The following is a 17,992-nucleotide window of genomic DNA, read 5'->3' as shown; positions in this document are numbered from 1 at the left end:
TGTCTAGGTCACTCTGGACCCTATCCCTACCCTCCAGCATATCTACCTTTTCCCCCCAGCTTAGTGTCATCTGCGAACTTGCTGAGGGTGCAATTAATCACATCATCCAGATCATAAAGATGTTGAACAAAACCAACCCCTGGGGCGCTCTGCTTGATACCGGCTGTCAACTAGACATTGAGCTGTTGATCATTACCTGTTGAGCCCAACAATCGAGCCAGCTTTCTATCCACCTTATAGTCCATTCATCCAATCCATACTTTTTTAACTTGCTGGCAAGAATACTGTGGGAGACCGTATCAAAAGCTTTGCTAAAGTCAAGCTATATCACATCCACTGTTTTTCCCCATAGCAACAGAGCCAGTCATCTCAATCAGGTTAGTCAGACATGACTTGCCCTTGGTGAATCCATGTTGAATGTTCCTGATCACCAAATGCTTCAAAATGGATTCCTTGTGGACCTGCTCCATGATTTTTCCAGGGACTGAAGTGAGGCTGACTGGTCTGTAGTTCCACAGGTTCTTTTTTCAAAATATGGGCACTGTATTTGCTTGCCTTTTTCCACTCAGTAATTAATTGCCTCCCCCATTCAGTAAGGGTCCCACAATTTCCCTGACCATCTTCTTGGTGCTAACGTATCTGTAGAAACCATTCTTGTTACCTTTCACATAGGTTGCAAGCTGCCACTCCAGTTGTGCCTTGGCCTTCCTGATTACACCCCTGCATGCTCTAGCAATATTTGTATACTCCTCCCTAGTCATCTGTCCAAATTTTCACTTCTTGTAAGCTTCCTTTTTTAATGTAAGCTCACTGTTAAGCCAAGCTGGTCGCCTGCCATATTTGCTATTCTTTCTGCGCTTTGGGATGGTTTGTTCCTGCACCCTCAATAAAGCTTTTTTTAAAATGCTCTGTAACTACTCCATATGAAGCAAGTCAGGACTCTGGGGGAGAATGCCTCCTCTCTCTGAGCATACTGTCACCATGGCAAGAAGCTTACACAGCATTGACCTTCCTGGATCTGACCTTGGAGTATTCAGCATCCCCTTCCACAACATTTGCTTCTGGCAGCGAGTCCACCCAGGCAGGGCTCCTGGGGAAGCCAGAGGGCCCTGCACCCCAACTCCACAGTCAGACATGAGTCTCAGACAGCCAGTAAAACAGAAGTTTATTATTTGACAGGAACATAGCATAGAACACATCTTGTTAGAAATCAATGACTTTCAGCCAAGTCCATCTTGGGGATTCCTGGGCCAGAAGCCCTGGACTCCCCCTTTTCCAGTCCCCACAAGCAGACTGCCAGCTTCCAGTGACCCAACCTTCGACACCCCCGTTGCTCCTCTTTATCTTTGTCTCACTTCACCTGGTCATCATGTGGTTGCATTCCCCTCCTGAGTCTCATGCTATGACCAGTGCCCTTCGTAACCTATGTGCAGGCAGCTGGAGCAGCCTCACCTGCTCCACAGGTCTCAGCCAAACTCTCTCACCCCTATTCCCACCATCAAGGTATTGGTGCAGCCTCCAGGGAAACTGAGGCACACAGTATTCATGCAAAACAGTAAAACTCACATACAGTAACTCCTCGCTTAATGTTGTAGTTATGGTCCTGAAAAATGTGACTTAAAGTGAAACGGTGTTAAGCGAATCCAATTTCCCCATAAGAATTAATGTAAATGGGGGGGGGGGTTAGGTTCCAGGGAAACTTTTTTCACCAGACAAAAAACGTGTTTTTTTGTGTGTGTGCGCGCGTGCACAGAGAGAGAGAGAACATGCAAGTTTTAAACAAATTTAATACTGTACACAGCAATGATGATTGTGAAGCTTGGTTGAGATGGTAGAGTCAGAGGGTGGGATATTTCCCAGGGAATGCCTTACTGCTAAATGATGAACTAGCATTCGGCTGAGCCCTCAAGGGCAACAACTAATGTTGTTAATGTAGCCTCGCACTCTACAAGGCAGCATGAATGGAGGGAGGGCAGAAGGAGCATGGCAGACAGACACACACCCTGTGTGTGGGACAGAGAGAGATGTGCATTGCCCCTTTAAGTACGTTGCCTTTAAAAAAAATCAGGAAGTTGAGACTGCAGATGCAGCCAGCAAGCTGTCTCTGTCCTGAGCCCTGTCCTGTCCCCACCCTGCTCTATATGGAGAAGGGGTAAGCAGGGGGCAGGAGTGGGGGGAGTGGGACACCCTGACATTAGCCCCCTTCTTCCACCCTCCCCTGCACAGCAACAGGAGACTCCCGGGAGCAGCTCCAAGGCAGAGGGCAGGAGCAGCACATGGCAGTCGGTGGAGGGACAGCTGAACTGCGCATGGCGGCTGCACAGGGAGCTGATAGGGGGGTTGGCTGCTTGCAAGCACTCACCAGCTAGCTGCAACGGGCTGCTCTTCCTGCAAGCAGCCAAACAAGGTTATAAGGGAGCATTGCACAACTTTAAACGAGCATGTTCCCTAATTGATCAGCAATGAATCAATGTTAACCGGGATGACGTTAAGTGAGGAGTTACTGTACAACATAAAAAGAGAAAATCCCCACTTCCTCACAGTGAGATTTTTTTATTGGACCAACTTCTGTTGGTGAGAGACAAGCTTTCAAGTTTACACAGAGCTCTTCTTCAGGTCTAGGAAACATACTTGGAGTGTCACAACTAAATAGAGGGTGGAACAGATTGTTTAGCATAAGTAGTTAACACAATTTTCATAACTGAAATTCATAACTTCACTAGACACTAAAAACCATGGACTGAATAGAGAGACTGGATTTATGGCTTATTACAACTATCTGTAACCCACTAACAAGCCCCCCCAGCATGAGCCCGAATGTCTATACAGCTGTTTATCAGCGTTGTGGCCTGAGAGTCAGCTGATTCAAGCCAGCCACACCTTTTTTATGCCTATGTAAAAATACTTTTTGAGTACATTTCCCAGGCCTGAAGAAGAGCTCTGTGTGGGCTCAAAAGCTTGTCTCTGTCACCGACAGAAGTTGGTCAAGTGAAAGATATTACCACACTCACCTTGTCTCTCTTGTCATCTCCATACATTTGATCTTCAGGATGAGGTTTTTTGTTTGTTTTTGAAGCCCTCTTGCTTATGTTGGGGGTGAAAATCTGAACTCTAGTACCATCCAGTCGCATTTCAGCAGGAAATCCTTCTGATTTGTCAATGTCAGTGTTCAGCTTTGTTAGTTTCTAAATGTATTTATCTGCATTACTGCCCCTGCTTCCAGAAAGCATTCAGATTTGGCCCTGTCTGAGTGCTATCTATTGCCAGACTGCTGTAGAACAGGTGTGAATAAAACAAAGCTGAATTTCAGTGCATGGTGGTGCTTAAACATTGTGAGAGTGAGTTTGAAAAACCTGTTCAATTAAGAAAAGGAGTAGTTGTGGCACCTTAGAGACTAACAAATTTATTTGAGCATAAGCTTTTGTGATCTACAGCTCACTTCATTGGATGCATTCAGTGGAAAATATAGTGGGGAGATTTATATACGTAGAGAACATGAAACAATGGGTGTTACCATACACACTGTAACGAGTAATCACTTAAAATCAACCTTCCACACACATTTCCTCGTGGCTGGACTTTACAAAAACTAGACAAGCCATTTACAACACACGCTTTGCTTCTCTACAAAAGAAAAAGGACACTAAACTACTACATGCCAAAGGGGCCACACAGTGGTTCCCTTAACCCACCCAGCAATATTGTTAATCTATCCAACTATACTCTTAGGCCAGCAGAAGAGTCTGTCCTATCTCGGGGCCTCTTCTTCTGCCCCTCCACCCTCACGAACATGATACAGTTCTGTGGTGACCTAGAATCCTATTTTCGACGTCTCCGACTCAAGGAATATTTCCAACACACCTCTGAACAACATACTAACCCACAGAGACCTTCCTACCAAGACTACAAAAAGAAGGATTCTGGGTGGACTCCTCCTGAAGGTCGAAACAACAGACTGGATTTCTACATAGAGTGCTTCCGCTTATGTGCACAGGCTGAAATTGTGGAAAAGCAGCATCACTTGCCCCATAACCTCAGCCGTGCAGAACACAATTCCATCCACAGCCTCAGAAACAACTGTGACATCATAATCAAAAATGCTGACAAAGGAGGTGCTGTCGTGATCATGAATAGGTCAGAATATGAACAAGAGGCTGCTAGGCAGCTCTCCAACACTACTTTCTACAAGCTATTACCCTCTGATGCCACTGAGGGTTACCAAAAGAAACAACACCATTTGCTCAAGAAACTCCCTGAAAAAGCACAAGAACAAATCTGCACAGACACACCCCTGGAACCCCGACCAGGGGTATTCTATCTGCTACCCAAGATCCATAAACCTGGAAATCCTGGATGACCCATCATCTCAGACATTGGCACCCTGACTGCAGGATTGTCTCGTTATGTAGACTCCCTTTTCAGGCTCTACGCTACCAGCATTCCCAGCTATCTTTGAGACACCACTGACTTCCTGAGGAAACTACAATCCATCAGTGATCTTCCTGAAAACACCATCCTAGCCATTATGGATGTAGAAGCCCTCTACACCAACATTCCACACAAAGATGGACTACAAGCCGTCAGGAACAGTATCCATGATAATGTCATGGCAAACCTGGTGGCAGAACTTTGTGACTTTGTCCTCACCCATAACTATTTCACATTTGGGGACAATGTATATCTTCAAATCAGCAGCACTGCTATGGGTACCGGCATGGCCCCACAGTATGCCAACCTTTTTATGGCTGGCTTAGAACAACTCTTCCTTAGCTCTCGTCCCCTAATGTCCCTACTCTACTTGCGCTACATTGATGACATCATCATCATCTGGACCCATGGAAAAGAAGCCCTTGAGGAATTCCACCATGATTTCAACAATTTCCATCCCACCATCAACCTCCACCCGGAGCAGTCCACACGAGATCCACTTCCTGGACACTACAGTGCTAATACGCGATGGTCACATAAACACCACCCTATACCAGAAACCTACTGACCACTATTCCTACCTACATGCCTCCAGCTTTCATCCAGACTACACTACATAATCCATTGTCTACAGGCAAGCTCTATGATACAACCGCATTTGCTCCAACCCCTCAGACAGAGACAAACACCTACAGGATCTCTATCAAGCATTCTTACAACTACAATGCCTACCTGCTGAAGTGAAGAAACAGATTGACAGAGCCAGAAGAGTACCCAGAAGTCAACCTACTACAGGACAGGCCCAACAAAGAAAATAACAGAACGCCACTAGCCATAACCTTCAGCCCCCAACTAAAACCTCTCCAATGCATCATCAAGGATCTACAACCTATCCTGAAGGACGACCCATCACTCTCACAGATCTTGGGAGACAGGCCAGTCCTTGCTTACAAACAGCCCCCCAACCTGAAGCAAATACTCAACAGCAACCACACAACAGAACCACTAACCCAGGAACCTATCCTTCCAACAAAGCCCATTGCCAACTGTGTCCACATATCTATTGAGGGCACACCATCATAGGGCCTAATCACATTAGCCACACTATCAGAGACTCGTTCACCTGCACATCAACCAATGTGATATATGCCATCATGTGCCAGCTATGCCCCTCTGCCATGTACATTGGTCAAACTGGACAGTCTCTACATAAAAGAATAAATGGATACAAATCAGACGTCAAGAATTATAACATTCAAAAACCAGTCGGAGAACATTTCAATCTCTTTGGTCACTCGATTACAGACCTTAAAGTGGCAATTCTTCAACAAAAAAACTTCAAAAACAGACTCCGAGAGACTGCTGAATTAGAATTAATTTGCAAACTGGATACAATTAACTTAGGTTAAATAAAGACTGGGAGTGGATGGGTCATTACACAAAGTAAAACTACTTCCCCATGTTTATTCCCCCTCCCACCCCCCACTGTTCCTCAGATGTTCTTGTCAACTGCTGGAAATGGTCCACCTTGATTATCACTACAAAAGGTTCCCCCCCTGCTCTCCTGCTGGTAATAGCTCACCTTACCTAATCACTCTCGTTACAGTGTGTATAGTAACACCTATTGTTTCATGTTCTCTATGTATATAAATCTCCCCATTATTTTTCCAATGAATGCATCCGATGAAGTGAGCTGTAGCTCACAGAAGCTTATGCTCAAATAAATTTGTTAGTCTCTAAGGTGCCACAAGTACTCCTTTTCTTTTTGCGAATACAGACTAACACAGCTGCTATTCTGAAACTTGCTCAATTAAGTAGAGAGAGGCTGAATGTTCTATTTCTGAGAAACATCTAGTTCTAGGAACACACCTAACTCTGTCCTTGTGTCTTAGAGCAAAGTAAATACATAGCCTGAACCTAACAAATTAAGGAAACTAAGTTTCTAGAGGGTAGGAACTGTCCCTTCAGCTCATTCCACTAAAGGTATAGAGGATATGTGAAATCTTTTCTAAGGAATCACATTCCAACTCAGTCTTATCTCACTGTACTGTGAACTTCTCTGATAATGCAAAAGGAGAAGGTAGAAGAGTTAACCCTCATCCCATAAAAACATGCATGATGCCCATAATTCAGGAGAGGACATATACATGAATGCCAATTAAATTTAAAAAGCCACAGGTCTTGAAGCCCCAACACTGAGATCAAGCATGAGTTGGCATCTTTAGCAAAGACTTCTCTGCCTTCATTAAATGTTCATGATGCTCTTGAACCTCAGACTCTGTCCTGTCTTGATTCTGGGAGAGGGAGAAACAACTACCTTTTTGGTGGAGCCACACACAATTCCAGTTAAGGGAATAATTGCAAATGACATTTTGATGAAAATCTTATCTTCCCTTTGCAGAATTTAATTGATCATAGGACTCTGAATCCACAATATGGAAATCCTGAAAGTGGATTGCCAGCTCTTCTCTGATTGTGCATCCAAAATGCTGATGTAGAAAAATGTAGATGTCATGTGTATGATCGATACGGGGTTACACCTTGGCTGCTAGAATCTATCTGATGGCCTAACCCACAAAACAGAAGAGTGCGGCATAGTAGTCAGAATCCTTTGTGCTACTCTTGCTCGCAGGGCAACATGACCTAACAGTCAGAGCAGATTGGGCTACTAAGCAGGGTGGAGCACCAAATGGTCTGAGGTTCAGACTCTCCAACACGGTGGAGAACCAAACAGTCGGGGGAGCTCAGGCCTCTTGGCCTAAGGTAGGGAGGCTGGCCCCTCTACAGGGGTGGGGTGGCACCCGGGGGCCAGGGGTCCCGGGCCCGCCCTACTCCACCGGGTCCCAGCCCAGGGCCCTAACAACGGATGGTTCCACCACTGGGTCAGCGAAGATCCAGCCAAAACACACTGGCGGGTTTCCTGGTCTTATGACCAGACCAGCGTCTATTTCCCCTGAGTCACTTTTTACCCTGTCTTTCAGTGCGGCAGTCCGCGGGTCCTCCGGGTCCCTGGGGATGTTGGCTGGCAAGATCTCGGACAGCTCAGTTTCCTTCCACATCTCCACAGACAGTCCGGAGTCTGCATGGGGTTCGGCATTTCTGGCCTCTGGGAAGTGGGCCTCCCATAGCTCTCTGGAGGAAGCTTGCAGTACACATCCTTTGTCCTCTGCAGACCAGCCCAAGTGAGCTAGGCTGCTTCCCTTTACACCCTGTCTCCAGGCTGAACATGCCTAGCAGGGGTGGAGCTTCCTCAGCCTGCAAGGCACAGTTAACCCCTATGGAGCCAGTGCAGGATAGATACATCCTGTCACAAGCACCTTCCGATTTACAGTGCTTCCTGAGCACTTAAACTTACAAGCCCTTTTCTACCATCAGAAACAAAAGAATTAAAACCTAACTATTACTGTCCAGCAAATCTCTCTCACATGCACTCCTCCAGAAATACTTAACTAATGAAACCCAATAATCAAGAATCAGTTAAAAAGACAATTTGCTGAAAATTGTTGGATTTTAACACCATCACAAAGGAAAGCACTGACAAACTCTTCATGGAAAAGGTTTATATGTTTGCTAATTATTTCTCCTTCTCTGCTCCTCCTCCCCTAAAGACAGGGCAGTTCTTTGACATGCCACTGAGTTTATTCTAGAGATTTGGAGTTTTATGTTAACAAGCCTGTTTCTTTACTAGTGTTGTGTCCTGACCTCCGATGGTTGCTGCAGAGAAACTCTCTCTCACTGGACATGAGGAGTTCTGAAGATCTTGCTCAGTTTTAGAAAAGTTACCAATTTGTTTTGAAGGTTGTAATTATGAACAGAAAATCAAGACCACCTCTGTTGCTTAGTGTTGCTTAAATATTACATCTCATTAGTCTAGGACCAACTAAAATGGCTAGGGCCAAAATTGTTAAATGCTGTTCTGTAAGAGGCATTAGCAGTGCCCTAAATTTGCTGAGCCATCTGGTCACTGATTCATCAAATATTACTAGTTGGATTTGTCCTAGTTGCTGATAGTTATTGGTGGTAATCTCTAGTTCTTATTACAGTGCCTTTTAATCCATGGAAGTCAAAGCCCTTTACAAAGTTGCTAAGTATCATCCCTGTTTCACATAAAGGGAAATGACTTGCCCAATGTCACCCAGCAGGCTTGTGGCAGAGCCAGTAATTAAACCCAGGTTTCTATGCCCAGTGTAGTGCTCTATCCAGTAGTCCTCACCACTGAAATGTAAGCTCTCATGTCCTTTAGCTTACTGGTTGTCTGTTCCATTTCTGCGCTAAGAGCGGGGAGCAGAGATGGCTGTCACTTTTATGTTCCCTGTACTTGGCTGTATAGGGACCTACCAGGAACTTAGTGTAAGAGCAGTCTCAGGGCTGCTCCACCTTACACTTTGCTGTTCAGAGTCTAGTTACAGGCCTGGGAAATGAAAAATAGCTGTAGTGTAGTACGCTCTGGCCACATGCCCAATCCTACACTGGAGGGGGGTTAGTGCGGTGTCCTCATGCCACTTTTACACTGGCTGGGGATGGGTTGTATTCTCAGAGGCTATTGCTACCCATTATAAGTACTGTAAGAGGGCTTTAGTGTAACTGACAATAAGGCCCAAAATGTTTAGCATGTGTTATGGTAATGGGCCATCTTCTACCACTCTATAGCAGACTTCTAAGCAGTTGTTTTTTCAGATCTGTGAAAAGACTTGCTATCATTGAGTTACCTGAACTGGAAACTGATTGCTCATTTATGCTACACTGTAAATTCTAGTGGTGTGTGTATGTAACCAGTGGTGAACTGGAGCCGGTTTGCACCAGTTTGCTGGAGCTAGTTAAATTTAGAAGCCTTTTTAGAACCAGTTGTCCCCTTCTAAAAGGGCTTCTAAATTTAACAACCAGCCAAAAGTGGTGCCTTAGGTGCCAACTCTGTGGGTGCTCTGGGGCTGTTGCACCCATGGGGAAGATTTGGTGGGTGCAGAGCACCCACCGGCAGCTCCTCGCCCGGCCCCAGCTCACCTCACCTCCACTCAGACTCCTCCCCAAACGCGCTGACCCGCTCTGCTTCTCCACCCCTGGTTTCCCGCAAATCAGCTGTTCCCCCGGGAAGCCTGGGAGGGCCGAGAAGCAAGCGGCAACTTCGCACTCAGACCCGTGGAGGCCGAGGTGAGCTGGGGTGGGGGGGTGCGAGGAAGGCCGCCCAAGCCGCAGCAGGTAACCTGGGGGGGGGGTGCGTGCGCACGCAGGGGAACCGCTCCCCGCCCCAGCTCGCCTCCGCCTCCCTGGGCCTGAGCACCAAGCCGCTGCTTGCTTCTCAGCCCTCCCATGCTTCCTGCGCAAACAGCTGATTCGCGGGAAGCCAGGGGGCGCAGAGAAGCAGAGCGGGGCGGTGCGTTCAGGGCAGGAAGCAGAGGTGGAGTGGAGGTGAGCTGGGGCCAGATGTGGGGCGGGGAGCTGCCGGTGGGTGCTCTGCACCCACCAAATTTTCCCCATGGGTGCTCCAGCCCCAGAGCACCCATTGAATCGGTGCCTAAGGCGCCACTTTTGATGTGATCAGTGGGGGGAGCGGCTCCTCCCCCCCAAGCTACTCTATCCCGCCCCTAGAAGCCAGAGGAACCCAAATAAGCACTGCTGGGACTCCCCACCTCGCCCCTGGCAAGTCCCTCTAGCTCTTGGGATGGGGTGGACACCCACTACAGTGGCCCATGAGACCCTCCTGCCCGGTTCTGGGGGCAGTCAGGGGAGGGGGGTGGATGGGTCTGGGGGGTGGGGGCATCAAGGAATGCAGGGGGTTGGATGGGGCAGGAGTTCCGGGGGGTGGGGCATGACCCCCTCGTGGGGTAAGGTCGGAACCGGTTGTTAAGATTTTGGCAGCTCATCACTGTGTGTAATTCCATCATCCAAAATTACTGTTTATATTATTTTTTATATATATATAATTTTCATAAACAAAAGTCCATTTCAAGGCTTCTCTGTAAAAGTTGCCTTGTAAATATATTAAGCCATGAAAATGTCTCGCTTAACTAGTTCTCTAGTGGAATGTCTCCAGCCAGGTGTGGATATTTTTCTTTTAATTGGAAGTCTTTCAGTGCTGGAAGTGTAATGAGCGCTCCTGTCGCAACTGGCCCCACGTGGCATTGGAACTGGCTAAGGCTTCCCGTGAGGGCAAGCCTGCTGGAAAGGCCTCGCAAAAGTCAAGAGAATGCTGCCAATATCCAGAACCAAGGCAGAGGCCTAGATCGCCATGTCCTTGGTCTCCATGATACAGGTCGTTGGCATTGCGCTTCCATTCTCTGCCTTAGAGTTGGAGCTTGCCCTTCACGGTCACGAGAGGAAGAAGACTATTGCCCCACAGTCAGCAATGGTCGTCGTTGCATGGTCAGTGACTGTTGCTAAGACCTTGGGACGCTTTCCAACATGGCGCTGCTCTCTATGCTCCTGGCACTGGTTGGACCGTTCCTGGCATCGGTCACCTGTGGAGATGGTTAGCTGCCAGACCCAGGCTTCGGTGGCCCCGCCTTAGTCACCGGAGGTTGAGGACTTCTCCGGTTTGGAGAAGAAGTTCAGTCCCTCGCCTAGACAGCAGCGCAATTGGGCTCCAGAGGGTGCATCTGCTGCAGTGATGCCCACCTGGCAGCAAGGCTAGTGGCTGATGCAACTATGCCGGTGCCCCAATCTCACCAGCCCCTCTCTCGCTGTGTTGGACAAACCCAGGACAGCACTGATGGCCCAGGATTGGTGCAGGACATGCCAGCAGGCGCTGCGGGTGAAGAATTGGTGCCAACTCCCAAGACCTCCCTCCCCAGTGGGTGATGACGCCCTGGGACCTGACCCAGTTGTCCAGTCATCCTTCTTCTCCCCATACAAGATGTTGGCAGGACCCTCCCGGGCTAGTCCACCTGATGACTTCAGGGAGCATCAGGCACTGCTCCGCAGGGTGGCTGTGAACTTGGGCCTCCAGGTGGAAGAAATGGCAGAGCAAGCAGACACATTTTTCAATGTACTTTCAGTGTCCACCCCTGCTCATGTTGCATTCCTGGTGCACGATGGGGGGCCTGAATATTGCCAAGACCATCTGGTAAACCCCATTCTTCTTTCCGCTGACTTCCAAGAGGGCTGAGAAAAAGTATTTCATCCCTGCGAAGGGGTTCAAATACCTGTCTGCTCACCTGCCCCTGGGGTTGTGTTAGCAGCCAACGAAAAGGACAAGCCGGGACCTGCCTGTTCAACCCCCAAGAATAAAGAGGCCAAGAAACTTTATTCCACGGACAGCCTCCAGTTTCGGGTGGCAAAATTGTAATTGTGGGAATCCTCAAGTTTAAGGACTCCATTTCCCAGGAGGCGGCCTAAGAGTTCAGGACTCTGGTGGAGGAAGGTACTGTGGTGGCCCAGTGTTCCCTCCAGATGGCCTGGATTGCAGCCGACTCAGTTGCATGGGTGGTCGGCAGTGATCATGAGGCACAGTTCCTGGTTCCAGACCACTGGCGTGTCCCAGGAGATGCAGGCCTCAATTCAGAACCTTGTGTTCGATGGTGTCGGGGTAGTCTCCAACTAGATGGATGCGAACCTGTACGTCCTGAAAGACACTCAGGCTACCTTCCGCTCACTGGAGATGCATACTCCTCAGGCCACAAGGCAGCTATTCTGGCTTCCTCCACTGCCAAGGCAGTGGCAGTCTCGGCAGGGCCGGCGAAGAGAAAGGACACAGGCTTTAGCCGCCACTGCCCTTCATCCTCCCACTCTCCTGTGCAACTTGGCCGAGTGAAACACTACGGGGGCCAGCGTCATCGAGCTATACCCTCCAGTTTACAGCCGCCACTTCCTCTTCCCTGTCTCTCTTCAGGGACCCTTCTCATGAGCAATTCCTCATTCAGGAGGTAAACAACATACTGGGGGCAGTGGAGGAGGTCCCTCAGGAAATGAGGAAATATGGTTTCTGCTCCCGCTATTTCCTGAGCCAGATGGAAAAAGGGGGTCTACGTCATATGACTCAGCAAGTGCCTCAAAAGGTTGAAGTTTTGCATGTTGTCCCTGGCCTCCATTATTCCCTCCCTGGATCTGGGCCACTGGTATGCCCCTCTCAATTTGAAAGACAGTTATTTCCACATGTCTATCTTCCCAGGATACAGACGGTTCCTTGGTTTCATGGTGGGCCAGCACCATTTCCAGTTTACAGCGCTACCCTTTAGCCTCTCCTTGGCCCCACGGGTCTTTACAAAATGCACGGCCCCCATATCTGCTTACCTGAGATGCTGGGGGGTCCCTTATCTTGACAATTGTCTCATCGGGGGCAGATCATGAGATCAAGTGCAGCGCAGCCTCAATCTGATGCGAGCCACATGCCACAACCTGGACCTGTTAGTAAACGTAAGTCAACCCTTGTACCAGTGCAATGGATAGAATTAAGCGCGGCGGTTCTTGACTCCTCATGGGCACGGGCATTCCTCCCAGAGTCCTGCTTCCAAGGCATGTCGGCGATAATATCCCGTGTGAGGGATCATCCACTCACTACTGCCCACACCTGTCTATGGTTATTAGGTCATATGGCTGCCTGCACTTACATGGTTCAACATGCCCAGCTCCATCTTGTCCATTGCAGGCATGGTTAGTGTCAGTCTACGTCTCCAACAGACACGACCTAGAGTTGGTAATCAAAGTGCTAGACCACGTTCAGGCATCTCTGACGTGGTGGCTGGACCCTGTGTTGGTCCCGCAGGGAGTTCCCTTAGCAGCCCTATCCCTGTCACTGACTCTGGTGTCTGATGCTTCAGACCTCAGATGGGGAGTTCACCTGGGGAAGCTCAGTACTCAAGGCTGCTGGTCAGGGGTCAACCGCTCCCTCCACATAAACGTCAGGGAGCTCAGGGTGGTTCGCCTGGTCTGCCAAGCTTTTCGGTCCCACTTGCAGGGCAAGGTGGTTCAAGTCCTAATGGACAACATTGCCATGATGTTTTATATCAACAAGCAAGGCGGAGCCAGGTCCTCAGCTCTTTGTCAGGAAGCTCTCAGTCTCTGGGACTTCTGTGTTCAGCATGCTGTTCATCTTGTGGTAGCACACCTTCCTGGAGCCAGGAATGTCCTGGCAGATCACCTCAGCAGAACCATCTCATCTCACCACGAGTGGTCTTTTCTCTCCCTAGGTGGTGGACAGGATCTTCCAGAAGAGGGGATCTCCCTAGGAGGATCTGTTTGCAACTCACCAGAACAGGAAGTGCCACTGTTTCTGCTCATTCTGGGGGACCGACAGGCTTCCTGTCAGATGCCTTTTTGCTTCCATGGTCGGGGGTTCTGATGTACACTTTCCTGCCAGTCCCGTTGCTCCAAAAGGTCCTCATGAAGGTCAAGCAGAACCGGGCCAAATTCATACTCATCACCCCAGCTTGGCCGTGCCAACGCTGGTTTCCGCACACTCCTGGACTTGGTAGTGTTGGCCCAGATGCTGCTGCCTCACTGGCCAGATCTGCTGTCGCAGAATCAGGGCCAGCTTTTGCACCTGAACCTACAGATGCTGCACCTGACAGTTTGGTTTCTCCATGGCTGAGTATTGAGCAGGAGTTTTCTGCCTGAGTCCAGTGGGTCCTACTAGGAAGCAAGAAGCCCTCCACTAGGGTCACCTAGCTGGCCAAAAGAAAATTTTATGTGCTCGCTTTGACCCAACGGGTTAGGCCTACATAGGCCTTGTGGCAGCTGATCCTAGACAACCTCATGCATGTTAAACTTCATGGACTGTCCCTTTCATCTATTAAGGTCCAGTTGGCTGCTATCTTGGCCGTTCCAGGGCAGGTAAGTCTTCGTGCATGGCATGACGATCCGGTTCCTGAAGGGTCTGGAGCGACTCTACCTTCAAGTCTGGGATCCTGTCCCTCCATGGGACCTTAACCTGGTGCTCACACTTGCAAGCCCCCTTTGAGCCCGTAGTGTCCTGTTTTCTTCTGCTGCTTTCCTGGAAGGTGTCATTCTTGGTGGCAATAACTCCTGCAAGGAGGGTTTCCAAGATTAGGGCACTAACTTCGGAACCACCGTGTTCTTGAAGGATAAGGTCCAGCTGTGGCCACACCTGGCTTTCATGCCCAAGATAGTTTCCCAATTTTACATGAGCCAGGACATATTCTTTCCAGTCTTCTGTCCAAAACCTCATGAGGAGGAGCTTAAATTGCACTCCCTTGATGTCAGGAGGGCGCTAGCCTTCTACATCGAGAGGACCAAGCCATTTTGCAAGTTGACAGTTATTTGTCACGGTGGCAAGTTGTCTGCTGTCCGCCTAGAGAATTTTGTCTTGGATCACCTCCTGCATCCGTCTCTGCTATGACCAGGCAAAGGTTCCTGCACTGGCGTTTGTCACCACTCACTCAACTAGAGCGCAAGCCTCATTGGTGGCCTTCCTGGCCCAAGTGCCCAGTCCGGATATCTGTAAAGCTACTACCTGGTCATACATTCACATCTCACTACGCACTTATTCAATAAGCTTGATATGATGCTGGTTTCAGTAGAGCAGTACTGCAAGCTGCACGACCTTGAACTCCGAGCCCACTTCCAGGGATACTGCTTGTGAGTCACCAAGAATGGAATTGACATGAGCAAGCCCTCGAAGAAAAAACGGTTACCCACCTTTCTGTAACTGTTGTTGTTTGAGATGTGTTGCTCATATCCTATCCATTCCATTACCTGCCCTCCTACTCCTGTCAGAGTTGTCGGCAAGAAGGAACTGAGAGGGTGTAGGGCCAGCAGTGTCTGATATACCAACACATGAGCGTGGCATTCTAGAGGGTGCCATAGCAGACCCTAGGGATACCACTGAGCAAAAATTTCAGATGACTGTGCACATGAGCACCCACCTAGAATGGAATGGACATGAGCAACACATGCCAAAGAACAACAGTTATGAAAAGGTGGTTAACTGTTTTTTGTGTCATCTAATGTATTGACTTCTTGTGCCAGAGGAGAGCACCCACACTCCCCAACAAAACCAGCTGATCTTAGGAGGAAATGCTATTTAACTTTGTGTGGGGCCTAGTCACTACAGCAGCATGGAGAAGACTGCCTCACTACCAGCCTCAGCCACCATAAGAGGAGTGAATGGCTGCATGTTACTCCTGGGGAAATTCCGCACCACTGTGCAGAATTCATGTCAGCTGCAGATTTTTATTTTTTTTTCTCTGTAGAAAATACATTCTGCTGGAGAGGCACTGCAGTTATGCCTTTTGCCCAACAGGGGCTGCTGTCCCGAGGGCTGGAGCAGCCAGCAGCAGACAGGGCGGAGGAGAGGCTGTGTTCCTCACAGTGGAACAGACAGAGCCCGGCCCATGGGGCTGCTGGGGGGATAGACCTGGGCAGGGGCTGAATGGACAGGGAGGAGAGTGGCGCAGTTGTGCTGATGGGAGACACTAGGTGTCAGCCAGAGTGTGCATGGGGGAGGCTTCCTAACAATCCCTCCCTCCCCCCCAAATCTTATTCCCCAAATCTCCCACCCAATACCCAACAACCCTCCAGGTTCACTCCCAGGCTACTTCTCTCTCCTTCAGCTCCTCTTTTTTCTCCTGACTCCTCAAACTTTTGAACTGCTTCTGAGGGATGTATTGTAGTTTAAATGAATTATTACTTAAAGTTCTGCATCAACATGCCTACTAAGGAATCTAGTTGTCAAAAAACCTTTCCTGAATCTTTTTGTTTTCTATATTGTTGGACATACTTGCTGACAAGTATTTTGAAATAAATTACCAAAATTGAAACTGGTGTGATATGTTGACAAAATATGCAGAATTTTTTTGGCACAGAATTTCTCCTGGAGTATTATCTCTACCCTATGAAGGCCAGATAAGGGAACTTTGATAAGCCCTTAGAATTTGATCCTCCCTTCAGTGCCCACAAAATCTGCTTCCTTCCCTTTGATAGGTTAGTGTAAAGACAAAATCATCTTAGGTGGAGGTAGCACATGGAATGGTCTGGTTCATGAAGTGTTTCTTACCACTAGCACTAATGTAAAAGCTGTGTTAATTCGATGTATTAGTGAGGCTGTCATCACATCTCACTTATTTTTTTTGTGTTGGTTTCCTATTTTATGTGATCCTTACTCAATTTTAAAGTTCAATATAGAAATATTAGCTGCTAGTGAACGCAAGTTCCAGACAATGACTTCTTCCAAGCACCCATAGCTGTTGCAGAGACACAAGCCTGCTGAGCACTGTTGGCCTCTACTGAACTCAGAGGGAGTTATACAGGAGCAGGTTATTAATCAGCAACAGGTGGCTGTAACTGATCCACTCTAAACTAGGGGTATGTCTACAATACAAACCTAAGTCAACATACTGCAGCGGTGCACATCCTCACCAGGAACACTTTCACCAACCTAAGAGAGGCAGTGTGGGGAGTTGAGAGCATGGTCTCTCTGCCAGGAGTACGGGGGAAGCTGGCCTGGGCTTCTCATGCCCCCCTTTGCTCCCCACAGGGAGCCTGGCAGTCTTGTCAATTCCATGGTTCCCCAAGCCATGAAATTGTCAAGGCTGCCTGGCTCCTGGCTGACCGGAGGCCCCTCAGGCTTCTTGCCCCCAGCTCTCAGCTGAGATTGGGGTCCGAAGCTCCCTAGACTTACCCAGCTGGGGGAGTTTGCTTTCTTGTCAATTTTATGTTTCCTGCAGTGAAATTGACAAGACAACCACTGTAAGGAACACAATGTCTACACAAATATTGCCCTGCCCCCAACTACACTGACACAAGCCTTGCATCTCTTGTGGTGGTGCAGTTAGTCACTTACATTGGTGGGAGGATGGCCATAGTGTAGACCAGCCCTAGGTTTTCCAGAAAGTTTTTCCCCTAGTTGGTGTCTTAAGGGGAACTGTCAGGTTAAATCACTTAACATTTTTCCATGTTACTAAGAACTTCAGATTTTCTTCTTACCATTTATGCTAATGCTTCTACTTTGAGCATTCCATGTGTCTGTCCATTCAAAAGGAAGTATAGTTTGCCTTTTAGCACACCCCTAATCCCTACCAACCTTTCAAGAAGTGGAACTACTCAGCTGAGCAAGGCTGCAGAATCTTTGCAGATAAATGACTTGTACTATAATGGCTGTTTGAAGGAAGTAATTTAATGTGGCATCTCAGTGGTATTTTCTGTGGGTCTAAATGACAGTAGATACATCTTATTTTTATATAGTAAAGTATAAATGTGCTCTAAATCAAGGCAAAATACAAACTCTTAAATCATTCATAATTAGGAAGGCATATTGGGTTATGCAATATTGAAAATCGTTCTTTGTTAAAATGTAAATCTTTTCTATTGACCAACAATTGCCACCAGCAACTTCCTGTAGTCACCACTTGTGTCACTTGATATCATTGTAGCCAAAGTCTTCTGGTACATCTGCATGAACAGCTGTTTGATCTGTACAAGATCAATCTGTGTCAAAAGAAAAAGATAAGCATAAAACACTCAACAAGCAGTCAGTGTACAGTATGGGATAATTTGGTAGTAGAGTAAGAGTCCACTTGCAGTGAACCCAGACAAAACATCCATTCATTCCCTGTACCCTACAGCAGCCCAGACAATGCAGGCAAAAATGAAAGAGTTGCTCTGTCTGCGTGCT

General features: G+C 48.0%; 2 protein-coding genes across 3 annotated transcripts in view; one reads left to right on the top strand and one right to left on the bottom strand.

Moving 5' to 3' along the window:
* The window catches only part of PPP3CB (protein phosphatase 3 catalytic subunit beta), a 76,871-nt gene extending 67,593 nt beyond the window's left edge, over window positions 1–9,278 (top strand). The window contains exon 14 of the transcript XR_006282821.1: window positions 8,472–9,278. The gene's annotated coding sequence lies outside the window, so the exon portion shown is untranslated. The remainder of the gene's footprint in view (window positions 1–8,471) is intronic.
* ANXA7 (annexin A7) overlaps window positions 9,113–17,992 on the bottom strand; it is a 78,030-nt gene continuing 69,150 nt past the window's right edge. The window contains exons 13-15 of one of the 2 annotated variants that reach the window (XM_043519163.1): window positions 17,660–17,805; window positions 12,133–12,141; window positions 9,113–9,171 (exon numbers count right to left, since the gene is read on the bottom strand). In XM_043519163.1, the coding sequence (XP_043375098.1) occupies window positions 17,683–17,805 (123 nt within the window). In that variant the 3' untranslated portion in view covers window positions 9,113–9,171; window positions 12,133–12,141; window positions 17,660–17,682. Of the gene's footprint in view, window positions 9,172–12,132; window positions 12,142–17,474; window positions 17,806–17,992 lie in introns of those variants that run through there. The other variant, XM_043519164.1, reaches the window with a different exon arrangement.

Source organism: Dermochelys coriacea, chromosome 7, assembly GCF_009764565.3.
Source record: "Dermochelys coriacea isolate rDerCor1 chromosome 7, rDerCor1.pri.v4, whole genome shotgun sequence".
In the NCBI taxonomy this organism is placed as follows: Eukaryota; Metazoa; Chordata; order Testudines; family Dermochelyidae; genus Dermochelys; species Dermochelys coriacea.
This window is presented reverse-complemented; position numbering and strand designations above follow the sequence as displayed.